Source organism: Nomascus leucogenys, chromosome 14, assembly GCF_006542625.1.
Source record: "Nomascus leucogenys isolate Asia chromosome 14, Asia_NLE_v1, whole genome shotgun sequence".
Taxonomy (NCBI): domain Eukaryota; kingdom Metazoa; phylum Chordata; class Mammalia; order Primates; family Hylobatidae; genus Nomascus; species Nomascus leucogenys.
This window is the reverse complement of record NC_044394.1, coordinates 84738733-84756939: the sequence shown is the minus strand read 5'-3', so window position 1 is coordinate 84756939 and position 18207 is coordinate 84738733. Positions and strand designations below refer to the sequence as shown.

Below are 18207 nucleotides of genomic sequence, written 5' to 3'. Positions count from 1 at the left end.
CCTGCAGGCGAACCTCTTCCCGGCTGCTCTGGTGCACTTCGGAGCCGAGGAGCCGGCAGGTGAGTGTCGGTGGTTGGGGCCAGTGTTGGAGTCTGGCCAGCCTGTCCCTGGACCTCAGAGCCAGCTGCCCTGGAGGGCCTTCAGTCTGGGGCCTTCTTTGGGTCTAAGAGGGAGATCTGTGGCCCCCAGTAACCACCTCCCCGAGAGAGGGCTGCGACAGCCACCTGCTGGCCACCCCCCTCCCAGAGTCGAGTGCTGATGGGCAGATGCTGGGTGGATGGTGAGTGGGCCCCTCCTCAGAGGCTCAGGGTGAGCTTGGGCCTCCCTGCAGGTGTCTACCTGGAGCCTGGTCTGCTGGAGCATGCCATCTCCCCATCTGCAGCCGACGTGCTGGTGGCCAGGTGAGTGCCGGTGGGTCTGGGGGCACCTCCCGTGGCAGCACTCACCACTCTGTGTCTTCGCCTCCCCACAGGTGTATGTCCAGGGCCGCCGGGTCCCCTTCCCCATTGCCAGCCCCTGACCCTGCACCTGAGTCTGAGCCAGCTGCTGAGGAAGGGGCGCTGGTCCCCCCTGAGCCCATCCCAGGGACGGCCCAGCCCGTGAAGAGGAGCCTGGGCAAGGTGCCCAAGTGGCTGAAGCTGCCGGGTACTGCGGCCGGGTGGAAGGTGGGGTGCTGTGGCCGGGTGGAGGGCAGGGGGCCGGGTGCTGTGGAAGGGCCAGTGGGCTGGGGGGGCTAGGTGCTGTGGCCGGCAGGGCCGAGTGCTTCAGCCGGGCTGGTGGACGGGTGGCCGGGTGGTGAGAGCCCAGGACCTGTGGTCACCCTGGTGTGTCTGAGCTACAGCCAGCAAGAGGTGAGAGCCGCCAGCCCGAGGTGCCCACTCTGCCAGCCACAGGACCACCTCCCCTGCCAGCAGGAATAAAGACGTGTGCGTCCCTCAACGCCTTCCTGTCGTGCTTCCTCCAGAAAAGGGCCCCCGTCCTCTGCCCTGGCTCAGCTGGACCGCAGTGTCCAGGCCTGAGAGCCTGGTGGACCATGGTGTGGGCCCCTGAGGAGCCTGGTGGACCGTGGTGTGCATCCTGAACCCGTGTGGGTCTCCTCTTCATTTTTACCTAACAGTTATTTACCCCTCCTCCAAGGAGAACAGAAGTGCTGGAGGAAAAGTCTTTTGGGGGAAATTACCTGCAACCCAGGAGCCAAGTCCTGGGCCAGGAGCTGGGGGAGGAGCTAGTAGGTCACCCCACATCCGCAGGGCAGGGCCTGGCCTCAGGCCTCCCACTGCCCCCGAGCGGCTATAGTGCTGGGTTCTGGCCCTGGTCCACCCTGCAGCCAGCCTCCCCAGCAAGTCTGATGACTTCCACAGGCTCCCAGGGCTTTCAGACTGACCTACTGAGGTGGGCAGGGTGGGGAAGGGGTGGGTCCCAGCAGCCCTGCCTACCCGGGGCCAGTGGGGCTAAATCAAGGATGAAGAGGCTTGCCTCAAAGTTGTCTTCGGGCACCAGGGCAGGAGAGAGGCTGGGTCGCCTCTGATGGTTCCCACGGGGCAGCTCTTGTGCTTCCCACCCTGGGGCCTGACTCCCTACCCCTTCCCCTCCCTGCGTGGGGCCCCAGGATGGCGCTCAGCTGAGAGCCCCTGGGGTGCTTCCAGTCCTGGACTCTGACAAGAAAGTGAGGTGGGCTAGAGGGGAAGTGGCCCAAGGCCCTGCCCGCTTCCCAAGCATTGGCACAAGTGGAGCTTATGCCAGAGGCCCCTGAGTCAGAGGGCAGCCAGACCTGGGCGGGGCATCCAGACAGGCCCCACAGCCCCGTGTCTCCAAGGGTGGGCAGGGGGTGTGGCCTGAGGGGGCCGACCTGCACCTCCATGGCACTGCTTGGGACCGGTGTCGGAGAAAAGGGGGAGGCCCTTGGGCCAGCGTCCCTCTCACCCTGTGCATCCTGGTCCTGCCTGTGGCCACTGCCTGCAGCCACAGGAACATTCCTGGAAGCCACTGCCCACTGGTGGCAGCCCCCGTGGCTGCCCCAACCCCTGGGGTACGAGTAACATTTTCCAGGCAGGCGGCCACATGTACATGGTCCGGGTTCCACAGCGCCTGGGGGCGGGGCCGAGGCACTCGCACACATGCTGTTTGTTAGCGCGTTCTCCTGGCGTTTTGCTTTCTTACCAGGAGTGGAAGGGCGCACACGGGGAGTGCGGCTTTGAAGCAGTTTGACTTTGGTGATTAATGGCAAGAAGGCCAAGCTGGGAGAGACAGTTTTGATTTATTGATGTTGCTTTGTGAGAACAAATTTATAGCCTGGGGAAGCATCTTCCAAGGGGAATATCGCATGGGTGGAAAGGTCACACGCCAGCTTTGATGTTGGGTGGCAGGAATGTGGGCAGGAGGCAGCGCTGCCAGCCGCTGTTTGTCAAACACACAGGCTACCTGCTGGCCGGGCCTTTCCCAGCACCTGCCTGTAGGACCCCGGGTGGCACGCACACTATTGCCCCAGGGAGGGGAGGCAGGGACTCCCTAGGTGCTGCCCCTTGCCACACCAGTGTCCCCACTGGACACTCCAAGGGCGGCAGTGCACTGCAGTCCTGCCCTTTCTGCACAGGCCGGAGACTCCCAGGGATCTTGTTTGAATCAACTCCAAATCCCTCAGGTCCTTCCCTGCCTGTTAGCAGAGGCCGCTGGAAACACAAGGCCTGCTTCTATGGACCAGGGGCTCCTCTGGGGGTGGCCTCAGCCACGGCTGAGATCCCTAGAAGTCCAGGAGCTGTCGGGGAGAGAAGCACTTAGGGCCAGCCAGCCGGGCACCCTCACTTGCGCCCTGACCCACGCTCACGCACCAGCTGCGGAAGCACCTTCTCCAGCTGGTCCACATCCACACGGAGCGCGTCTTCTGCCTGGGCCTGCCGCACCCCGCGGACTGCTGCTTCTGCGGTGAGAAATGCGAGAGGTGGGGGATGCTGGGGGGATCTTAAACCCGAGCCCAGTGAGGGCCTCAACCTGGGCCGGTGCCCCTGCCCACACCCACGGGCAGCCCCCAGAACCAGGCCACAGCACCTGACAAACAGGCTCAGGAGACCCAAGTGTAGGCCCTCGTGGGAAACGGGAAAACATGTCGTTTTCCCGCTGGAAAAACGCAAAAGGAATTCGGGATGCTGTGCCCGGAGGGAGCGTGGGCCCTGGGCTCACCCACAACGAAGACCTTCAGCAACTCCACCACAAGCTGCAGCGCATCCCCGCTCACTGCAAGGCAGGGGGAGGTTATGTGGGACCCTCACCCACCGCTCTGGCTGGGTGCTCCAGACGCACCCCCGCCCTCCTGAGGCCTTGGCCCTGCAGAGTTGTGGGAAAGGGTCCCGGAGGCCAGATACAGGGACCCACCTCCCACCCGCACCTTTGGTCTTGTCATCCTTGAAGTGCAGTTGCAGCAGCCTGCTCACCAGCTCCTAGAGGGGAGGGGGGTGTCAGCGCCAGGCCCCACCCTCCCCCCCGAACCCCCCAGGGTGGTGACCATTCTGGTGACAGGGGCTGTGACTTCTGGCTGGAGACGCCCTCTGTGCTTGGGCCTCTCCCAGGGCAGGGGACAAGGTAGTGCTTCGGGTGGCATCTGAAGCAGATGTGTGGGCAGCTCCACTAGGGGGCGCCAGGGCTCTGTGCAGGGAGCCTCCTGCAGCGTGAGTGGTCGCAGACGTGGGAGCAGGCCCTGCTGCTGGGGCTCCAGGGAGAGAGAGTGGAGAAAGGCCTTGTCGAGTCCGGCCTAATCTTGCACTCCCATCCCCAGCAGAGGGCCATGGCTCTGCTCTCCTCGTGGGGAGGCAGGGAAGGCAGAGCCCGGGTTGGGTCTGGAGGCTGGAGGTGGCTGCTCCCCAGGTGGGCTGGCCTGGGGAAGTGCCACCAGTAAGGCCTTCCTCGTGCCAGCTCTGTTCTGGGTCAACTTCGCCAGTCTTGCCCTGGTGCTCATGATCCTGCAGAAGGTGCTGGTGTCCTGGGAGCGCAGAGCTGGGCTGCGCCAGCGTGGTCTGCAGGCTGGAGTGAGGGGTGGGCCAGACGCTGAGGGCCCAGGGCCTGATCAGCTCTCCATGTCTCCGTGGCAGGAAACTGGGAGTCTTCTCTAGGTTTTTTGTGGAAAGCAGCACTGGTGTTGGAAAGGACCACTCTGGCTGCCATTCCCGGGGTGGGGGAAGGGAGGGGGCTGCAGGGCCAGGGCCTTTCTGCCTTTCCGACGGACGGAGGACGGGGACCAGGGAGGAGTCTACGCCAAGACCCCAGAAGGACGGCACTGCTCTGAGGAGATGGGGGGCTGTGGGCAAGTGTATTTTGGAGCCAGGACACAGGAGATCAGTTTGGGATGCACTGTGTGTGAACACAGAAGCTGTCCACAAGGAGTGGCGGGTGGCAACTGCAGTGGTGGAGGCTGAGACTCGGAAGGGCAGCCCTGGGTGGCTGGTGGAGCCACGAGACTCAGTGAGGTGGCCCAGGCCAGGCACCGGCCCATAGCGGCTGGGAAAGCCAGCACGGAGCGTCCAGGACTGGGGGCGGGGGCAGTGGGCACCCAGGAGCCCAGAAACAGGCACTAAAAGGGCAGGTGGGTGAAGGACCAGCCAGGCCACCAGCATCGGCCACAGGGAGGTCACAGCACCTCACCCAGAGCAGTCCAGCAGGTGACAAGCAGAGCATGGACGGGTGAAGCCGAGATGCGGATGGTGAAAAATGTTCCCCAGCAGCGGGCAGCAGGGTCCAGCATCCCGGCTCATCCTGAGCCCTTGCTGTCCCCTAACCAGGGTCCTAGTCACCACCCGCATGAGCTCAGTGCCACCTGCTAGTCCTTCCAGCTGCTTACCACTAGCAGTACCAGAAAGGCACCAGAAAAGGTAGAGAAGGAACTATCTCCCCACCTGCTCTGGGACCCCCAACACTGTTGCCCCAGGCCTTGGAAGAAAGACCACGCCAGAGAGTGGCGGATGCCAGGGCTGCCTCGACAATCCAAGGGGCTTCCCCGTACATCGGCAGTGGCCTTGGAAGGCAGGCCCAGCACTGGGGTGGTTGTGGGGGGGCCTAGGACACAGCCAGCTTTGCCCCATGACATGTGGGCGCCACGCCAGGGCTACAGGCCCCCCACTCCCCGTTGTCCTCACGCTCATTCTCTGCAATGACCACAACTCCAGCTCTGGCCAGAGCCCTCGGGCCTCTAGTTGTCGGGTGGGCTTGATAAAACACATGACCTCCTGGGGTGTGTACCCAGTGCCCCCTCTCTGGCAGTGGCCTTTCGGCTACTTTAACCTGGTGTTCTCACAACCACCCAGTGAGGTGGCCCAAGCCTCAGTGACTTTCTCTTTCTGAATTCTGGCAAGAATCTTCAGCAACTCCATCACCAGAGTTCCCCACACCGATCCCCCCCCCGCCCCACCCCAGTGCCTTGGGTGATAAAGAAGGGCCTGATACAGGAGAAACAAAGAATTCTCGCTGCTTCTACAGGGCTGAAGTCCTCCCTCCAGGATGGGTTCACAGCAGGCTGAGACCCTCCCTTCCCAGGCCACAGAAGCCCACGAGGCCCTGCTGACATCGAGCAAGCTCGGTGCCCCAACCTTCAGGTAGAGCAGTAGAAAGAAAGGCTCAGAAACCACTCTGCCTGCACCGATGGGGTCCTCTGCACATGGCACCCCCAGAGAGCTCCACTTCCAGGAGCAGGGAAGAGCAGGGCACGCCCTCCAGCCTGGGCGGATCCTGGCTCAGACGGCCTAGGTCTGACCCTAGCCCTGCTGAGTCACTTAACGCCCCCGTGCCTCAGTTTCTCCACTGGCAGGTAGGGTTAATCCATGTCAAGTGTGTGTAACGTGGAGCACCGAAGAAACCACGCGTTCCTAGTCCAGTGCTGGCGCCCACCCGGGAGCAAACAAAAGGGAAACCACTGTGCCTGGCGGCTGGGGTAGGTCCTGCCGGCTCCTCGGGCTGGACGATCTCACTGTCCCCGTCCTGGGGCCTGATCTCCCCTTAACAGGAGACCCCAGTCTCAGGGCGCAGAGCGGCGGCCCAGCTCCTCGTCTCTCTTCGCCGGCTTGGACTCCACCGTGACGACGCCCACCCCTGCCTGTTTCTGCAGACCCTCTCCACCTTCCCGCAGCCCCGGCTGCCCCACGCGCCCTCCTACCAGCTGCGAGACCCCCGCCCAGGAGGGCGAGGGGCGCGCGGCCCGGCCGGAGATGGAGTCTGAAAACGGGCCCAACCTCAAAGGCACAGGGGGCGGCGCGGGGGCTAGCGTCTGGCCCTCACGGTGTCACGCGTGGGGTCGGGACGGAGCGTCCGCGCCTGCCTAGCCCCTGCCCGCCGGCTCTCACCTTCCGGAAGCCGGCTCCAGCTCCGGCTCCCTCCATGACCGCAGCCTCAACGCGCGCCCACGGGAACCCCGCCCCGCGCCTCCAGCCAATGAGACCGGAGCGCGCCCCCGGAGCCCCGCCCCGCGCCCCTAGCCAATGAGTCTGAAGCGCCTTCTCTCGAGGCCCCGCCCTCACACCTCAGCCAATGAGCCCGGAGCGCGCCCTCCAGCAGCCCCTCCCTCACGTCCCTCAGCCAATGAACCTGGAACGCGCCCTCCCGGGGCACCACCCTCACGTCCCTCAGCCAATGAGCCCGGAGCATGCCCTCCCGGGGCCCCACGCTCATGCCCCTAGCCAATGAACCTGGAGCGCGCTGCCCCCTCTTACTTGCGGCTCGAAGGGCGCGCCAGTTCCTTTGTTCTCATTGGCCCGCACCAAGCGCTGCCTGCGCAGAGCCTGCTGGGAGTTGTAGTTCCCATGGCCTCTCTCGGTGCGCCTTGTTCTTCCTGGATACTGAGGCCCCGACGCGGCTGTCGCGAGGGCGGGGGTCGGGGCTGCGGGCGGGGCAGGGCTGGGTGGGGGCGCGCGACGCACCTGCCTGCTTCCTGCAAGGGTGGTCCCCACGCACTGCGGGGCCCCAGCCCAAAGCGGACCTTGACTACCGCCCAGCCCCGCGCTCCCAGGACCTCCTGCCCGCGGAGCCCACTCGGATTGCTCTTCGCCCGGGTCGGCGGAGGCCCTGTCTCCTGTACCCGGCGCTGACACCGCTCCGCACCGCGCGGCTCCCTTTCAGCAGCTGCGGGAGCATGCGGAGGAGGCCCTGCCGGCCCCGCGGGTCATGGAGGAGTTCCGGCGCTCCTACAGCCGCCTGTGCAGAGAGAGTGGGGCCGAGCCCCAGGAAGCCGTCCTGCAGCAGCTGCACCAGCTTCCCAGGGGCCGGCTGGACCTGGCCACGCAAAGCCTGACGGTGGAGACCTGCAAGGCCCTGGGCAAGCTGCTGCCCAGGGAGACGCTGTGCACGGAGCTGGTCCTGAGTGACTGCATGCTCAGCGAGGAAGGTGGGCAGGCGCGGCGGGGTGGATCCCTCTGCTCCTTAGCTGCCCACACCGTTGCCTCGGCAGCCCCAGAGGTCGCTTCCTCTCCAGGCCCTCTTCTTTCTGTGCCGTAGTTGAAGAGAGCGGGGACGCCCCTTCCTGCACCTGGGAGTAGAGGGCAGTTCCTCTGTATGACGGGGGACGGACCTTAACATTCCCGGTCTTACCTGGTTCCCCGCGTGCTGAGCCGGCTTGGTGCCTGGCAGGGGCTGCAGGTGTTTCAAACATGACTTCACAGCGAGACTCTTGGCCAGCGCCAACCCAGACCACCGGGACAGTTGTCCCTTCCTGGGTCTAGGGAGCTGCCCTGAAAAGGGGCCCACGGGGAGGGCCTTGGGGTCAGCAGGGGCAGAGAGTGACCGCCGGCCCCCCTTACACAGGGGCCACACTGCTGCTTCGAGGCCTGTGTGCCAACACCGTGCTGCGCTTTCTGGACTTAAAGGTGAGATACCTGCACTCTTGAGTGTCCGAGTGTGCCACCCAAGGGCAAGAGGAGAGGTGGAAGATGCCAAGTCTCAGGGGCCTGGGGTCTGGACAGGTGGCTGGAAGCTGTGAGTCCCCAGGCCGTTCTCTGATGGCCTCCTGTGTGTGACCATCTCCGGAGCAAGAGTTCACATTGGCAAACAAGCCGGCCCTTGGAAGCCCCCTGAAGGCAGGGAGCCCAGGAGCTGAGGGAGGCTGCAGGGTGCACCCCAGCCTTGTCCCCTGGCTGACCAAGGCCCTTGGGGCATGGGCGGGAATTCAGGGCCAGTCAGGGCACAGGAGTGACTACTGGCCTGTTTCTCTCCTAGGGCAACAACCTTCGGGCCGCAGGGGCCGAGGCTCTGGGAAAACTCCTCCAACAGAACAAGTCCATTCAGAGGTGGGTGGTGGTCCCGACCCCAGGCCCTGTCTCTGTGTGGTTGAGGATTGGCCCCAGGACACATGGTTCTGTAACCCAAGAGTTCCACATTGCCAGTTGCCCATTTTTCACATACGTTGGCAGGGTAGGCTGAGGCTCTGGCCCATCAGACCCCAAGCCCACACCCGTCCCCAAGCCCTGGACCCCATGGGCCACGCAGTCCCCTAGGTGAACACTGGTTTCTGCCCCTCCTCCAGCCTCACGCTGGAGTGGAACAGCCTGGGCACATGGGACGATGCCTTCGCCACCTTCTGCGGGGGCCTGGCGGCCAACGGCGCCCTGCAGCAGCTGGACCTCCGCAACAACCAGATCAGTCACAAGGGTGCCGAGGAGCTGGCCCTAGCCCTGAAGGGCAACACCACCCTCCAGCAGCTGGGTGAGGCCTCCCAGGCGCCTCGGGCTCCCTCATCCCTCTGAGGCTGCCTCTGCTGTGGGAAGTGAGGGGCTAGGGGACTGGCCTGCGTGCCTGCTCTGTTGATGACCACAAGGCAGTGGCCCCTAGGGAAGCGCCCCAGCCAGGCCAGCTCCCCCTCTGCCAGGTGCATTCTGTCTGGTGACTACAGGTTTCCTTCCAGACCTGCGCTGGAATAACGTTGGCCTCCTGGGGGGCCGGGCCCTCATGAACTGTCTCCCCAGCAACAGAACCCTGTGGAGACTGGACCTGGCTGGGAACAACATCCCTGGAGACGTCCTCAGAGCCGTGGGTATGGTGCAGGGCTGTGTGGGGCGATGGCGTGAGCCTTTGAAAGAGGCCTGTCCACCGAGGGCGGGGCGCTGGGCTCAGGACGGGAACTGATGAGGAGAGCAGCCTGAGAGCCCAGGGGAAGCAGGAAGGAGCAGAGGGGTCGTGGGGCACCTGTTTGGCACTTGATTGGCGTTCACCACACATGGGCACTGTCCGAGGCGCCCTTTGTACTTGCTGAGTTCTTAGGACCTGGGCAGTGGAGGGGTGCCCGTTTCATAGCTGGGGAAGCTGAGGCCGTGTGGCTCACAGCCCTGGCCTTGGTGGCTTTGCTGATGCTTCAGGTGGCCCAGGCCTTGTCCAGGAAGGCTCTCTGGTCACCCTGAGTTTGTGGCCCTGCATGTGAGTCAGGTGAGGTGGGGCCCCCTGGCCTGTGCTGGCCTCCACATTCCCTCCCACCAGCAACCCCGAATCCTTGCAGCTGATGTCTCAGCCTTAGGCCCTAGTGCCCCAGACCCAGCTGGGGACTTTGCCAGGCCCCCCGTACTCCCTAATCGCGCACAGCGGCAGCGTCTTCCAGCCCCTGTGCTGAGGGCTCACCCCTCCTGCTGGCTCTGCCTGGCCTCTGGCTCCAGCTGCGCCGTCCCTGGCTTTGCCTCGGCACTGCCTTGGTTGTTGTCATTGCTCCTGACCTCTGCCCGCTCGCCACATGCCACCCAGATCTTTCCAGAACATGAGCTGGGCACAGCATTTGCCTCAACATTGTGCAGTGCCCCTTGACCTTTAGGATGGTGGCCAGATGCCCCAGGATGGCCCTCGCCTTTTGTGGTGGAGCAGCTCCCACCACCTCTGCCCCACGTGTGCACACACTCCCCAACACCAGGCGGCTCCTGCTCACAGCCCGCACCCCACGAAGCACTTCCCCCTCTCATGCACTGAGGGGGCACCCCTGACTTGCCGGGTGAGACGTTGCCCCACACGGCATAGATTCCCAAGCAGCCAGCCGCTGGGTGCAGGGCTGGTGGCCACCAGCTACTCTTGAGGCTAAGCAGCCCCGGGGTGACACAGCTCGTGTGTGTGTGTGTGTGTGTGTGTCAGAGTGTGACTGAGTTTCACTCAGTCACCCAGGCTGGAGTGCGGTGGCGCAGTCTTGGCTCACTGCAACCTCCATCTCCCGGGTTTAAGCGATTTTCCTGCCTCAGTCTCCCGAATAGCTGGGATTACAGGCATGCGCTACCATGCCCAGCTAATTTTTTGTATTTTTAGTAGAGACGGAGTTTCACTATGTTGGCCAGGCTGGTCTCGAACCCCTGACCTCAGGTGATCCTCCCACCTTGACCTCCCAAAGTGCTGGGGTTCCAGGCATGCGCCCCTGCGCCCAGCTGACACAGCTCCTTCTGCAGAGCAAGCCATGGGCCACAGCCAGGACCGGCTCACCACCTTCCAGGAGAACCAAGCCCGCACTCACGTCCTCAGCAAGGAGGTCCAGCACCTCCGGGAGGAGAAGTCCAAGCAGGTGAGGATGGCGCCTTCACTGACCTTGGAGCTGCTTATGGCTGGAGGGTCTGGCCACGTCCTTCCTCCCTCTGCCCACCTTCCCTTCCTCGGGGCCCTGGAGCCTCTTGAGTGGCTGGTACCAGGAAGGAGGGGCGGCCTCCTGGTCTGATCTCCTACAGGTGGACTTCCTTGGGGAGCTGGCTTCTGAGCCCCGAGGCCTCGCTCTGCAGGGGCCACCCTTCCTGTGAAGGAGACAGGGCACTGTGGGTGGAACCCTTCGCTGCCTTGCCGCGTTGGTGGGTGCCAGCTCTCCTTCCCCCTGAGAGGGTCAGGAGGACAGGCTGCAGGTGCCTTGACAGGGCTGCGGCTGTCTCTGTCCCCAGTTTCTGGACTTGATGGAGACTATTGATAAGCAGCGGGAAGAGATGGCCAAGAGTAGCAGGTGAGCGGGCCCAGGGCAGGGGCAGGGCGAGGCTTCAGGGATCAGGTCCTGGCTCAGAGTCAGATAGGACCAACCTGAGCACACGAGTGAGGCCACGAGGGGGTGGCTGGAGGCTCAGTGCCCAGGCGACCGTAGATGCTTAAGGAACAGCAGCAGCTACCAAGGCCAGAGGGGTATGGGAGCGCTCTGGGGTTTGGGTTACTCTCGGCACCCTCCTCTCTGCCCACAGGGCATCGGCAGCCCGTGTGGGGCAGCTTCAGGAAGCCCTGAATGAGAGACACTCCATCATCAACGCTCTCAAGGCCAAGTAAGTGGGGGGTGGCCTCAGGATGCTTCAGAGACGTGCCCACATGGCAGAGGAGGGTGCTGTGAGCCTGTGTGCAAGTCCTGTTTGCAAAGCAGAGGTGGGAAATGGTGAGGCTGGGGCAGTCGCCCAGAAGCCTTCCTGGAGGAGGCAGGTGCTGGCTGGGGTTGACTAGGTGCCCAGCAACAGTGAGAGCAGTGAGGCCTTTGTAAGGCACGTGAAACTCCAGCCGGGGCAGGGGTGCTGCCCTTCTTTTCTGCAGGCTGCAGATGACAGAGGCTGCCCTGGCTCTGTCGGAGCAGAAGGCCCAGGACCTGGGGGAGCTCCTGGCCACAGCGGAGCAGGAGCAGCTGAGCCTGTCGCAGAGGCAGGCCAAGGAGCTCAAGCTGGAGCAGCAGGTGGGTGGGCAGGGCTTGAGAGGGGTGGGCCAAGGGGTGCGTGGCGGCTTGGTGACCCTCACTGCCCATACCCCGTTCCCCTCCCAGGAAGCTGCAGAGCGGGAGTCTAAGCTCCTCAGAGACTTGTCTGCCGCCAATGAAAAGAACCTGCTTCTGCAAAACCAGGTAGCTGTGGTGGAGCCAGGAAGCCCAGGGTGGGCACAGCAGGGCTGGGCTGCAGCTTCCCTCCCTGGTGCTGGCTTTCCAGGTAGACGAGTTGGAGCGGAAGTTCAGGTGTCAGCAGGAGCAGCTGTTCCAGACCAGGCAGGAGCTGACCAGCATGTCAGCTGAGCTGAAGATGAGGGCCATCCAGGCCGAGGGTGGGCATGGGCAGGCCTGCTGTGGAGGGGCCTGGGGATGGGCACCGGGGGACGGGGGCCCCAGGGGATGCTCACGCATGCTCTGCCCGCCCTGGGCTTCCAGAGCGCCTGGACATGGAGAAGAGAAGATACAGACAAAGCCTGGAGGACTCAGAAAGCCTGCGCATCAAGGAGGTGCCCTCCTCGTTGGCCTCTAACGCGCCTCAGTCTCTGGCCTTGGTGTCATGCAGGTGTCCCCAAAGCACACACCTGGTGGGAGCTTCCTTCGCCAACCTTGGGTCACTGGGTGGCCGTATTTTGCCAGCCTGAGCGGATGTCAGACCCAGAACCTCCTACTGGGGGGGGGGGGAGGACCCCGGTGATGTCTGAGCCGTAGTACAGATTGCCGTTGAAGAGACACCAAGCCCCACTCGTTCAGGGTGTGCGTGCTGGGCTAGTTTCCTGCTAGGCCATCAAAGGCAGTGTTTTCTCAGAATGAACAAGGTTCCCAAGAGACACCTGCCTTCCAGGGTGGGGAGTCCATGGGGGGAAGGTAGGGAGGCCCCGCTCTCCAGTCTGGCCCCACAATCCCTGCCCGTGAGCAGGTGGAGCATATGACCCGTCACCTGGAGGAGAGTGAGAAGGCCATGCAGGAGCGGGTGCAGAGGCTGGAGGCGGCGCGGCTGTCCCTGGAGGAAGTGAGTGCCCACCAGGCAGGGCCAAGCTCTGCCTTAGCCCTGGGCTGAACAAGGCAGGGGCCCCTGGTGTTCACCACCTCAGGACCAGAGACCTCTTCCTGTTCTCAGAGCCTCATAGGCTCCACCTTGGGGACCCACCCACCAGTGTGCCCAAGAAGCTAGAGGGACTTAGGTGGCATTCGGGCTTCCCTGGCCGTAGGAACCTTGCTAAGCGAGCTAGGTGGCAGAGCAGCTGCGTGGCCCTCAGGAGGCTGGCAGAGAGGAGCCCCCCTGGCTGGGGTTGGCTGGATGGGCCAGAGAGAGAAGGGCCCTGGGCCAGGGACAGGAGAACAGGCTGGCAGGTGGCTGTCTGTGCAGGAGCTGAGCCGAGTGAAAGCAGCAGCACTCAGCGAGCGTGGCCAGGCTGAGGAGGAGCTGATCAAGGCCAAGAGCCAGGCCCGCCTGGAGGAGGTGAGCCACACATGTCCGCCACTCGCTGGGGGAGCCAGGCTGCCCGGCATTGCGGCCCGCATGCAGACTCCAGAGCTGCTGTCTGAGTGGGGAGGCGGGAGTGTGGTGTTGAGGTCAGATCAGCACACCCTGGACACTGTCGGGTCGGCTTCAGCCTTGGATCAGGGCCTGAGACGGTGGAGAGGTTTGGCCCATCTCTGCCGCATGGATGGACCGGAGGGGTGGTGTGACCGAAGAGGGAGGAGGAAAGCCCAGAGGGCATCTGGAGGAAGTGGCTGCCAGGGGAGCTAGTTCAGAGTCATAGTAACTAGAGCAGCCAGTCCTGCAGAGAGGTGGGGTGGTGCCCGTGCAGACGTTCCCTCAGGTGAGCTCAAGCTGAGCCCCTCATGCTCCGTGGCGGCTCCTGTGCTCACAGCAACAGCGCCTGGCTCACCTGGAGGACAAGCTAAGACTGCTGGCGCAGGCACGGGATGAGGCACAGGGCACTTGCCTACAGCAGAAGCAGGTGGTGGCCGAGGCCCAGACCCGGGCCAGCCAGCTGGGCCTGCAAGTCGAGGGCCTGCGGCGGCGCCTAGAAGAGCTGCAACAGGTAGCCGGGGCTCCGGTGGGGGGCCCCGGGCGTGCTAGCCCCCACCCCTCGCCTCACTCCCCAACCTTCGTGCCTGGCAGGAGCTGAGCCTCAAGGACCAGGAAAGGGTGGCCGAGGTGAGCAAGGTGCGCGTGGAGCTGCAGGAGCAGAACGGCCGGCTGCAGGCGGAGCTGGCGGCTCAGGAGGCGCTGAGGGAGAAGGCGGCGGCCCTGGAGCGCCAGCTGAAAGGTGAGCCAGACCCTTGTCCTCCCGCCGCCCACTGGTGGGACGTGAGGCTAGCCAGGGAGCGTGGCTGGCCAGGTCTCCCGTGCTGAGGCCGTGCCACGGTGCGCTGGGGCTGCGTCCGCTCACTGCGCTCCTTGCCCTGCAGTGATGGCGAGCGACCACCGAGAGGCGCTGCTGGACAGGGAGAGCGAGAACGCGTCTCTCCGGGAGAAGCTGCGGCTCCGGGAGGCGGAGATCGCCCGCATCCGGGACGAGGAGGCCCAGAGGGCGAGCTTCCTGCAGAACGCCGTCCTGGCTTACGTACAGGGGTCCCCCGTGAGGACCCTGAGCCCCCCAAAGTGAGACAGGCCGGGAGGACCCGGGCACAGTAGGAGTGCGTCAGGCGGCGCCCGAGATGGGCCAGGGGCTGCATCCCGCCCGTGCCGCCTCTGAGAGCCGGGTCGTCTGTTCCACGCGGGGGTTGCGGCGACTGGAGGTGGTGCCGCGGCTGAGGGGCAACCCCGTGGGAGGCGCCTGAGAAGGGCTCCCTACCCGCCCCTTCTTCCCAGTCGGCGCCACCTAGGAGCGCATCGGGAAGGGGTCCCGCCGGCGCGTCTCCCTCTCGCCTTTTGCGATGTCACCGTGAACGCTGCGGCCGCCTGCGCGCGGCGGGGTTTGGAAATACAGCGCGTTTGCACTTTGTGATACATTCTGGCCCCGCCTCTCCCTCCAAAGGCGCGACCGTCCGTGCCTCTCTCCAAACGCGCGGCCCTCTGCCCCCAGCCCTGCAGGGAGGGCCTGCCGGGGTGCGGCTGTTCGCCCCTCCTCGCCGCTGCCTGGAGGGACCCGAGGGCTGCGGGGGCTGTCCGTCTGGGGGTTCGGGCGGCTGCAGACCTCAGAGTTCCCAGCTGGCTCCCGGCGGCAGGGGGCGGGTCCCCGAGAAAGCGCAGCGCGCGGAGCCCTCCTCGCCGGGTCCAGGTCGCTGGGCTCTGCGGCCTGCGCTGCACCCCGAGGGACCCGCAGGAGACCCCCGGGCCGCGGACGCGCTGGAGGCGGGGGCGCCACAGCTCGCGCAGCTCTGCCCGGGTTCGGGCGGCCCCGCCCCGCCAGCCGCACGGCCCGGCGCCCCCCGCCCGCCCCCGCCCCCCGCCGGCCGCGCTCGGCTGTCTCCGCGCCCGGCGCTCGGCGGCGCTCGGCTGTCTCCGGCCGCTCGCTCGGCGCTCGGGTCCGCGGCCGCTGCGGCGCCGGGCATTTCTCCGCAGCTCGGCTCGCGGCCGCGCCCGCCGCCGCCCGGCCCGCGCCCATGCAGGCCATCAAGTGCGTGGTGGTCGGCGACGGGTGAGTGCGCGGCCCGGAGGCCGCTCGGCTGGGCTGGGCGGGAGGGGGGCTCGGGGCGCAGCCGGGGCGGGGCGGGGGTGGTGCCCGGGTCCTCGCGAGGCGGCCCCGCCGTACCCCGCCCGAGCCGCGAGTGCCCCGGGGCCGAGGAGGGCAGGGTGGGGCGGGGCGGGGTCCTCGGGCCTCCAGCTCGGGCCCACCTGATGCTACCCGGCTCCCGCCTGGGCTGGCTGCCGGCGAGGCGGGGCCGCCGCCCTGTCCTCCTAGTGGGTGGGGACAGGCCTCTCACCTGGGCTGAACCCTCAGCCGGCCCCACCCTCTCCTGCCGCCACCCTCGGAGTCGGGGCCTCTGCCTGGGGCCCCAATGTTGGGCGCCCTGCGCCCTTATTCACCACCCCAGCCCCCGGAGCCCGGCCTGCCCTGGTCGTCCTCCAGTCCTAGGTCGCCGCGGATCTGGTGGGCTGGGTCCCCCTCTCGACCCCAGACGCCCCTAACTCGCCTCTGGCTCCGGGAGAGGGGGCTGCCCTTGCTGGGCAGAGGGTCCGAGGCCGGGCCCAGGAGCCACGTGGCTTGCCCTGTCCGCAGCGCCGTGGGGAAGACATGCTTGCTGATCAGCTACACGACCAACGCCTTCCCCGGAGAGTACATCCCCACCGTGTGAGTGTGGGGGCTTCCTGGGAGAGCACAGGCCCTCCGTGTGAGTGTGGCATGGGGGGAACACGGGCAGGGTCTCCCCTGGGCTTCCACGTCGGCTCAGGTGGCCGTCTCTGGGCTTCCCGACTGGAGCCGAGGTGCTGGTCAGAGTTCTAGTTCCGTGCAGACTTGTGAGACCCAAGACACAGGCCAGCAGGGCTAGGGGTTTCTGGGACCCCTCCCAAGCCCTGACCCTGCCCTCACTGCTCTGCAGTTTTGATAACTACTCTGCCAACGTGATGGTGGATGGGAAGCCAGTCAACCTGGGGCTGTGGGACACGGCGGGACAGGAGGACTACGATCGGCTGCGGCCACTCTCCTACCCTCAAACTGTAGGTGACAATGGGGCCAGCCCCGGGAGCTGGGTGGGTCCCTGAGGTCCGGACGAGCGAGCGAGGGAGCAGGGCCCTGGGGAGCCCCTGACCACTCCACCAGGTCCCACCTTTTTCCCAAGGACGTCTTTCTGATCTGCTTCTCCCTGGTGAGTCCGGCCTCCTTCGAGAACGTTCGTGCCAAGGTAGGGCAAGGCTGGGGGCCCCTGTGGGGAGAGGGCTTGCCCCAGTACCTGCCCCGACAAGCTGTCCTTTCGAGGCAATTGAGATATGGTTCTGCCTGGGGTGGGCACATGGGGTGGGGTCCGAAGATGACCATGGGGGCTGACGGGGTGCCGTGGTGGTGGTCACAGCTCTCAGAACGGAGGGCTTCTCTCTGACTGCTGGGGATGGGCCTTGACTGGGAGGCCCTGGGAGGTCTCCAGGTTCCCTGGCTGCGTGTTTGTTCCTGGTATCTCCCTACCAAATCCGCCCCTGGTCACCCCGTGAAAGAAGAAGAGCCAGGTGTAGCTCTGGAGCAGTGGGGAAAGTCCCTGAGAGCCGTGACTTGCTCAGGTGGGGCTGGGGTAGCAGACTCCAGGCTTAGGAATCAGAGTGTCTGTCCCTGCAGTGGTACCCGGAGGTGCGGCATCACTGCCCCCACACGCCCATCCTCCTGGTGGGCACCAAGCTGGACCTCCGCGACGACAAGGACACCATTGAGCGGCTGCGGGATAAGAAGCTGGCACCCATCACCTACCCACAGGGCCTGGCCATGGCCCGGGAGATCGGTGGGTAGGCACTGGCGGCCTGCAGGGAACGGGCGGGGAGGCGAGGTAAGGGCCTCCCTGTACCCCACCCTCACTATCTCCCCTCCTCACTGCTGCTAGGCTCTGTGAAATACCTGGAGTGCTCAGCCCTGACCCAGCGGGGCCTGAAGACAGTGTTTGACGAGGCAATCCGAGCGGTGCTCTGCCCGCCCCCAGTGAAGAAGCCGGGGAAGAAGTGCACCGTCTTCTAGAGCCCTGGCCCACCCGAGCCTGAGGGCTGGCGGGGAGCAGCCCTAGACGTGTCCGCTGTTGTGTTGAGACGTGTGGTGTCCCTGAGTCGGCTGTGGGGAGCGGTGGGGGTGGGCGGGGGGAAGCATGGGGATGAGGCTGGGTGGCAGGATCCTGTCCTCTCTGCCGCCTCATTCTGGGGTGTGGCTCCAGCCTTCCCTGGGCCCCGCCGGAGGCCGGGAGGGAGCAGGGTCTCCCTCAGGGCTGCAGGAGCAGGTGCAGGGAAGCCCCAGGATGGGCTTCCCTGGAGGGGGAGGGCGGGGGGGAGTTACGTTCATTGTGCCCCGAGGTGGGGCAGCCCCTTCTTATTTTATACAATAAACATTCTCCACCTACACCTCTTGCCTCTCACTACCTGCCCTTCTGTCCTGGGGCGGTTTGCTCCTAATTCCCCCACGTGATGGTGCAGAGCGGGTCCATCACTCCCCAGCCGCACCTCAGAGCTGAGTTCCCAAAAGCAGCACTAAGCTTCCTCCACCCTACCCCAGGAGAAGAGGGGCCTGCTGAGCTGCTCAGCCCCCAAAGACGCCAACCCAGATCAAAGCAATAGCTAGTGCATTGAGCCCTTGGGATGATTGCTTGGCTGTGTACAAGGCCTCCCTCAGGCTGGTTTGCGCCTCTGGGAGAGCACATGGCAGGGAGAGGCGGGCTGGTTCTCAGGCAGCTTGTGCTGACCGGGACGGTCTGAAAAGAGGCTGAAGCAGGTCAGGCCTCTCTGAGCCTCATGGGAGCCGAGGCAGCCTCCCCCCATCCCTAAGCTCCTCTGGCTGACACCGGGAGTAAGGGCAATCCAGGCAGAGGGGGAGGGTGGAGGAGGGCGTGGGGGTCGGGCTGTGGTGTGGAGAGCAAAGAGAGCAGCGACCTGGCACAGTCTGCTGACGCTGAAGCCAGAAACGGTGGGCCCAGGACAG

The 18207-nt window shown here is 65.2% G+C and overlaps 4 protein-coding genes across 10 annotated transcripts in view; 3 read left to right on the top strand and 1 right to left on the bottom strand.

Annotated features, from left to right (window-relative positions):
- The window catches only part of LOC100596365 (ASPSCR1 tether for SLC2A4, UBX domain containing), a 39954-nt gene extending 39015 nt beyond the window's left edge, over window positions 1–939 (top strand). The window contains exons 13-16 of the mRNA XM_030827626.1: window positions 8–59; window positions 332–401; window positions 473–645; window positions 842–939. Coding sequence (XP_030683486.1) covers window positions 8–59; window positions 332–401; window positions 473–645; window positions 842–855 — 309 coding nt within the window. The 3' untranslated portion in view covers window positions 856–939. The remainder of the gene's footprint in view (window positions 1–7; window positions 60–331; window positions 402–472; window positions 646–841) is intronic.
- Window positions 940–2238: 1299 nt separating this feature from the next.
- CENPX (centromere protein X) lies at window positions 2239–6417 on the bottom strand. 4 transcript variants are annotated; one of them, XM_030828045.1, is made up of 5 exons: window positions 6324–6417; window positions 3383–3434; window positions 3178–3231; window positions 2844–2917; window positions 2239–2755 (listed from the first exon to the last, which is right to left on the bottom strand). In XM_030828045.1, the coding sequence occupies exons 1-5, from the start codon at window positions 6357–6359 to the stop codon at window positions 2741–2743; spliced, it is 231 nt and encodes a 76-aa protein (XP_030683905.1). In that variant the 5' UTR covers window positions 6360–6417; the 3' UTR covers window positions 2239–2740. The 4 variants fall into 4 exon arrangements, with proteins under 4 accessions (XP_030683905.1, XP_030683904.1, XP_030683906.1 ...); XM_030828044.1 differs by having other exon boundaries at window positions 2829–2917; window positions 6324–6416; XM_030828046.1 differs by lacking the exon at window positions 3178–3231 and having other exon boundaries at window positions 2829–2917.
- Window positions 6418–6771: 354 nt separating this feature from the next.
- On the top strand, window positions 6772–14606 carry LRRC45 (leucine rich repeat containing 45). The gene is made up of 17 exons (XM_003274836.4): window positions 6772–7360; window positions 7777–7838; window positions 8188–8258; window positions 8495–8673; window positions 8873–9001; window positions 10383–10495; window positions 10860–10918; window positions 11148–11225; window positions 11485–11620; window positions 11708–11785; window positions 11868–11979; window positions 12083–12153; window positions 12564–12656; window positions 13014–13106; window positions 13522–13695; window positions 13776–13923; window positions 14066–14606. The coding sequence occupies exons 1-17, from the start codon at window positions 7141–7143 to the stop codon at window positions 14260–14262; spliced, it is 2013 nt and encodes a 670-aa protein (XP_003274884.2). The 5' UTR covers window positions 6772–7140; the 3' UTR covers window positions 14263–14606.
- Window position 14607: 1 nt separating this feature from the next.
- Window positions 14608–17753, top strand: RAC3 (Rac family small GTPase 3). Of its 4 annotated transcripts, none has more exons than XM_003274834.3 (6): window positions 14608–15237; window positions 15820–15891; window positions 16142–16259; window positions 16382–16444; window positions 16870–17029; window positions 17129–17753. In XM_003274834.3, the coding sequence occupies exons 1-6, from the start codon at window positions 15203–15205 to the stop codon at window positions 17257–17259; spliced, it is 579 nt and encodes a 192-aa protein (XP_003274882.1). In that variant the 5' UTR covers window positions 14608–15202; the 3' UTR covers window positions 17260–17753. The 4 variants fall into 4 exon arrangements, with proteins under 4 accessions (XP_003274882.1, XP_012367960.1, XP_030683902.1 ...); XM_012512506.2 differs by having other exon boundaries at window positions 16870–17033; XM_030828042.1 differs by lacking the exon at window positions 14608–15237 and having other exon boundaries at window positions 15265–15891; window positions 16870–17033.
- Window positions 17754–18207: the final 454 nt, after the last annotated feature.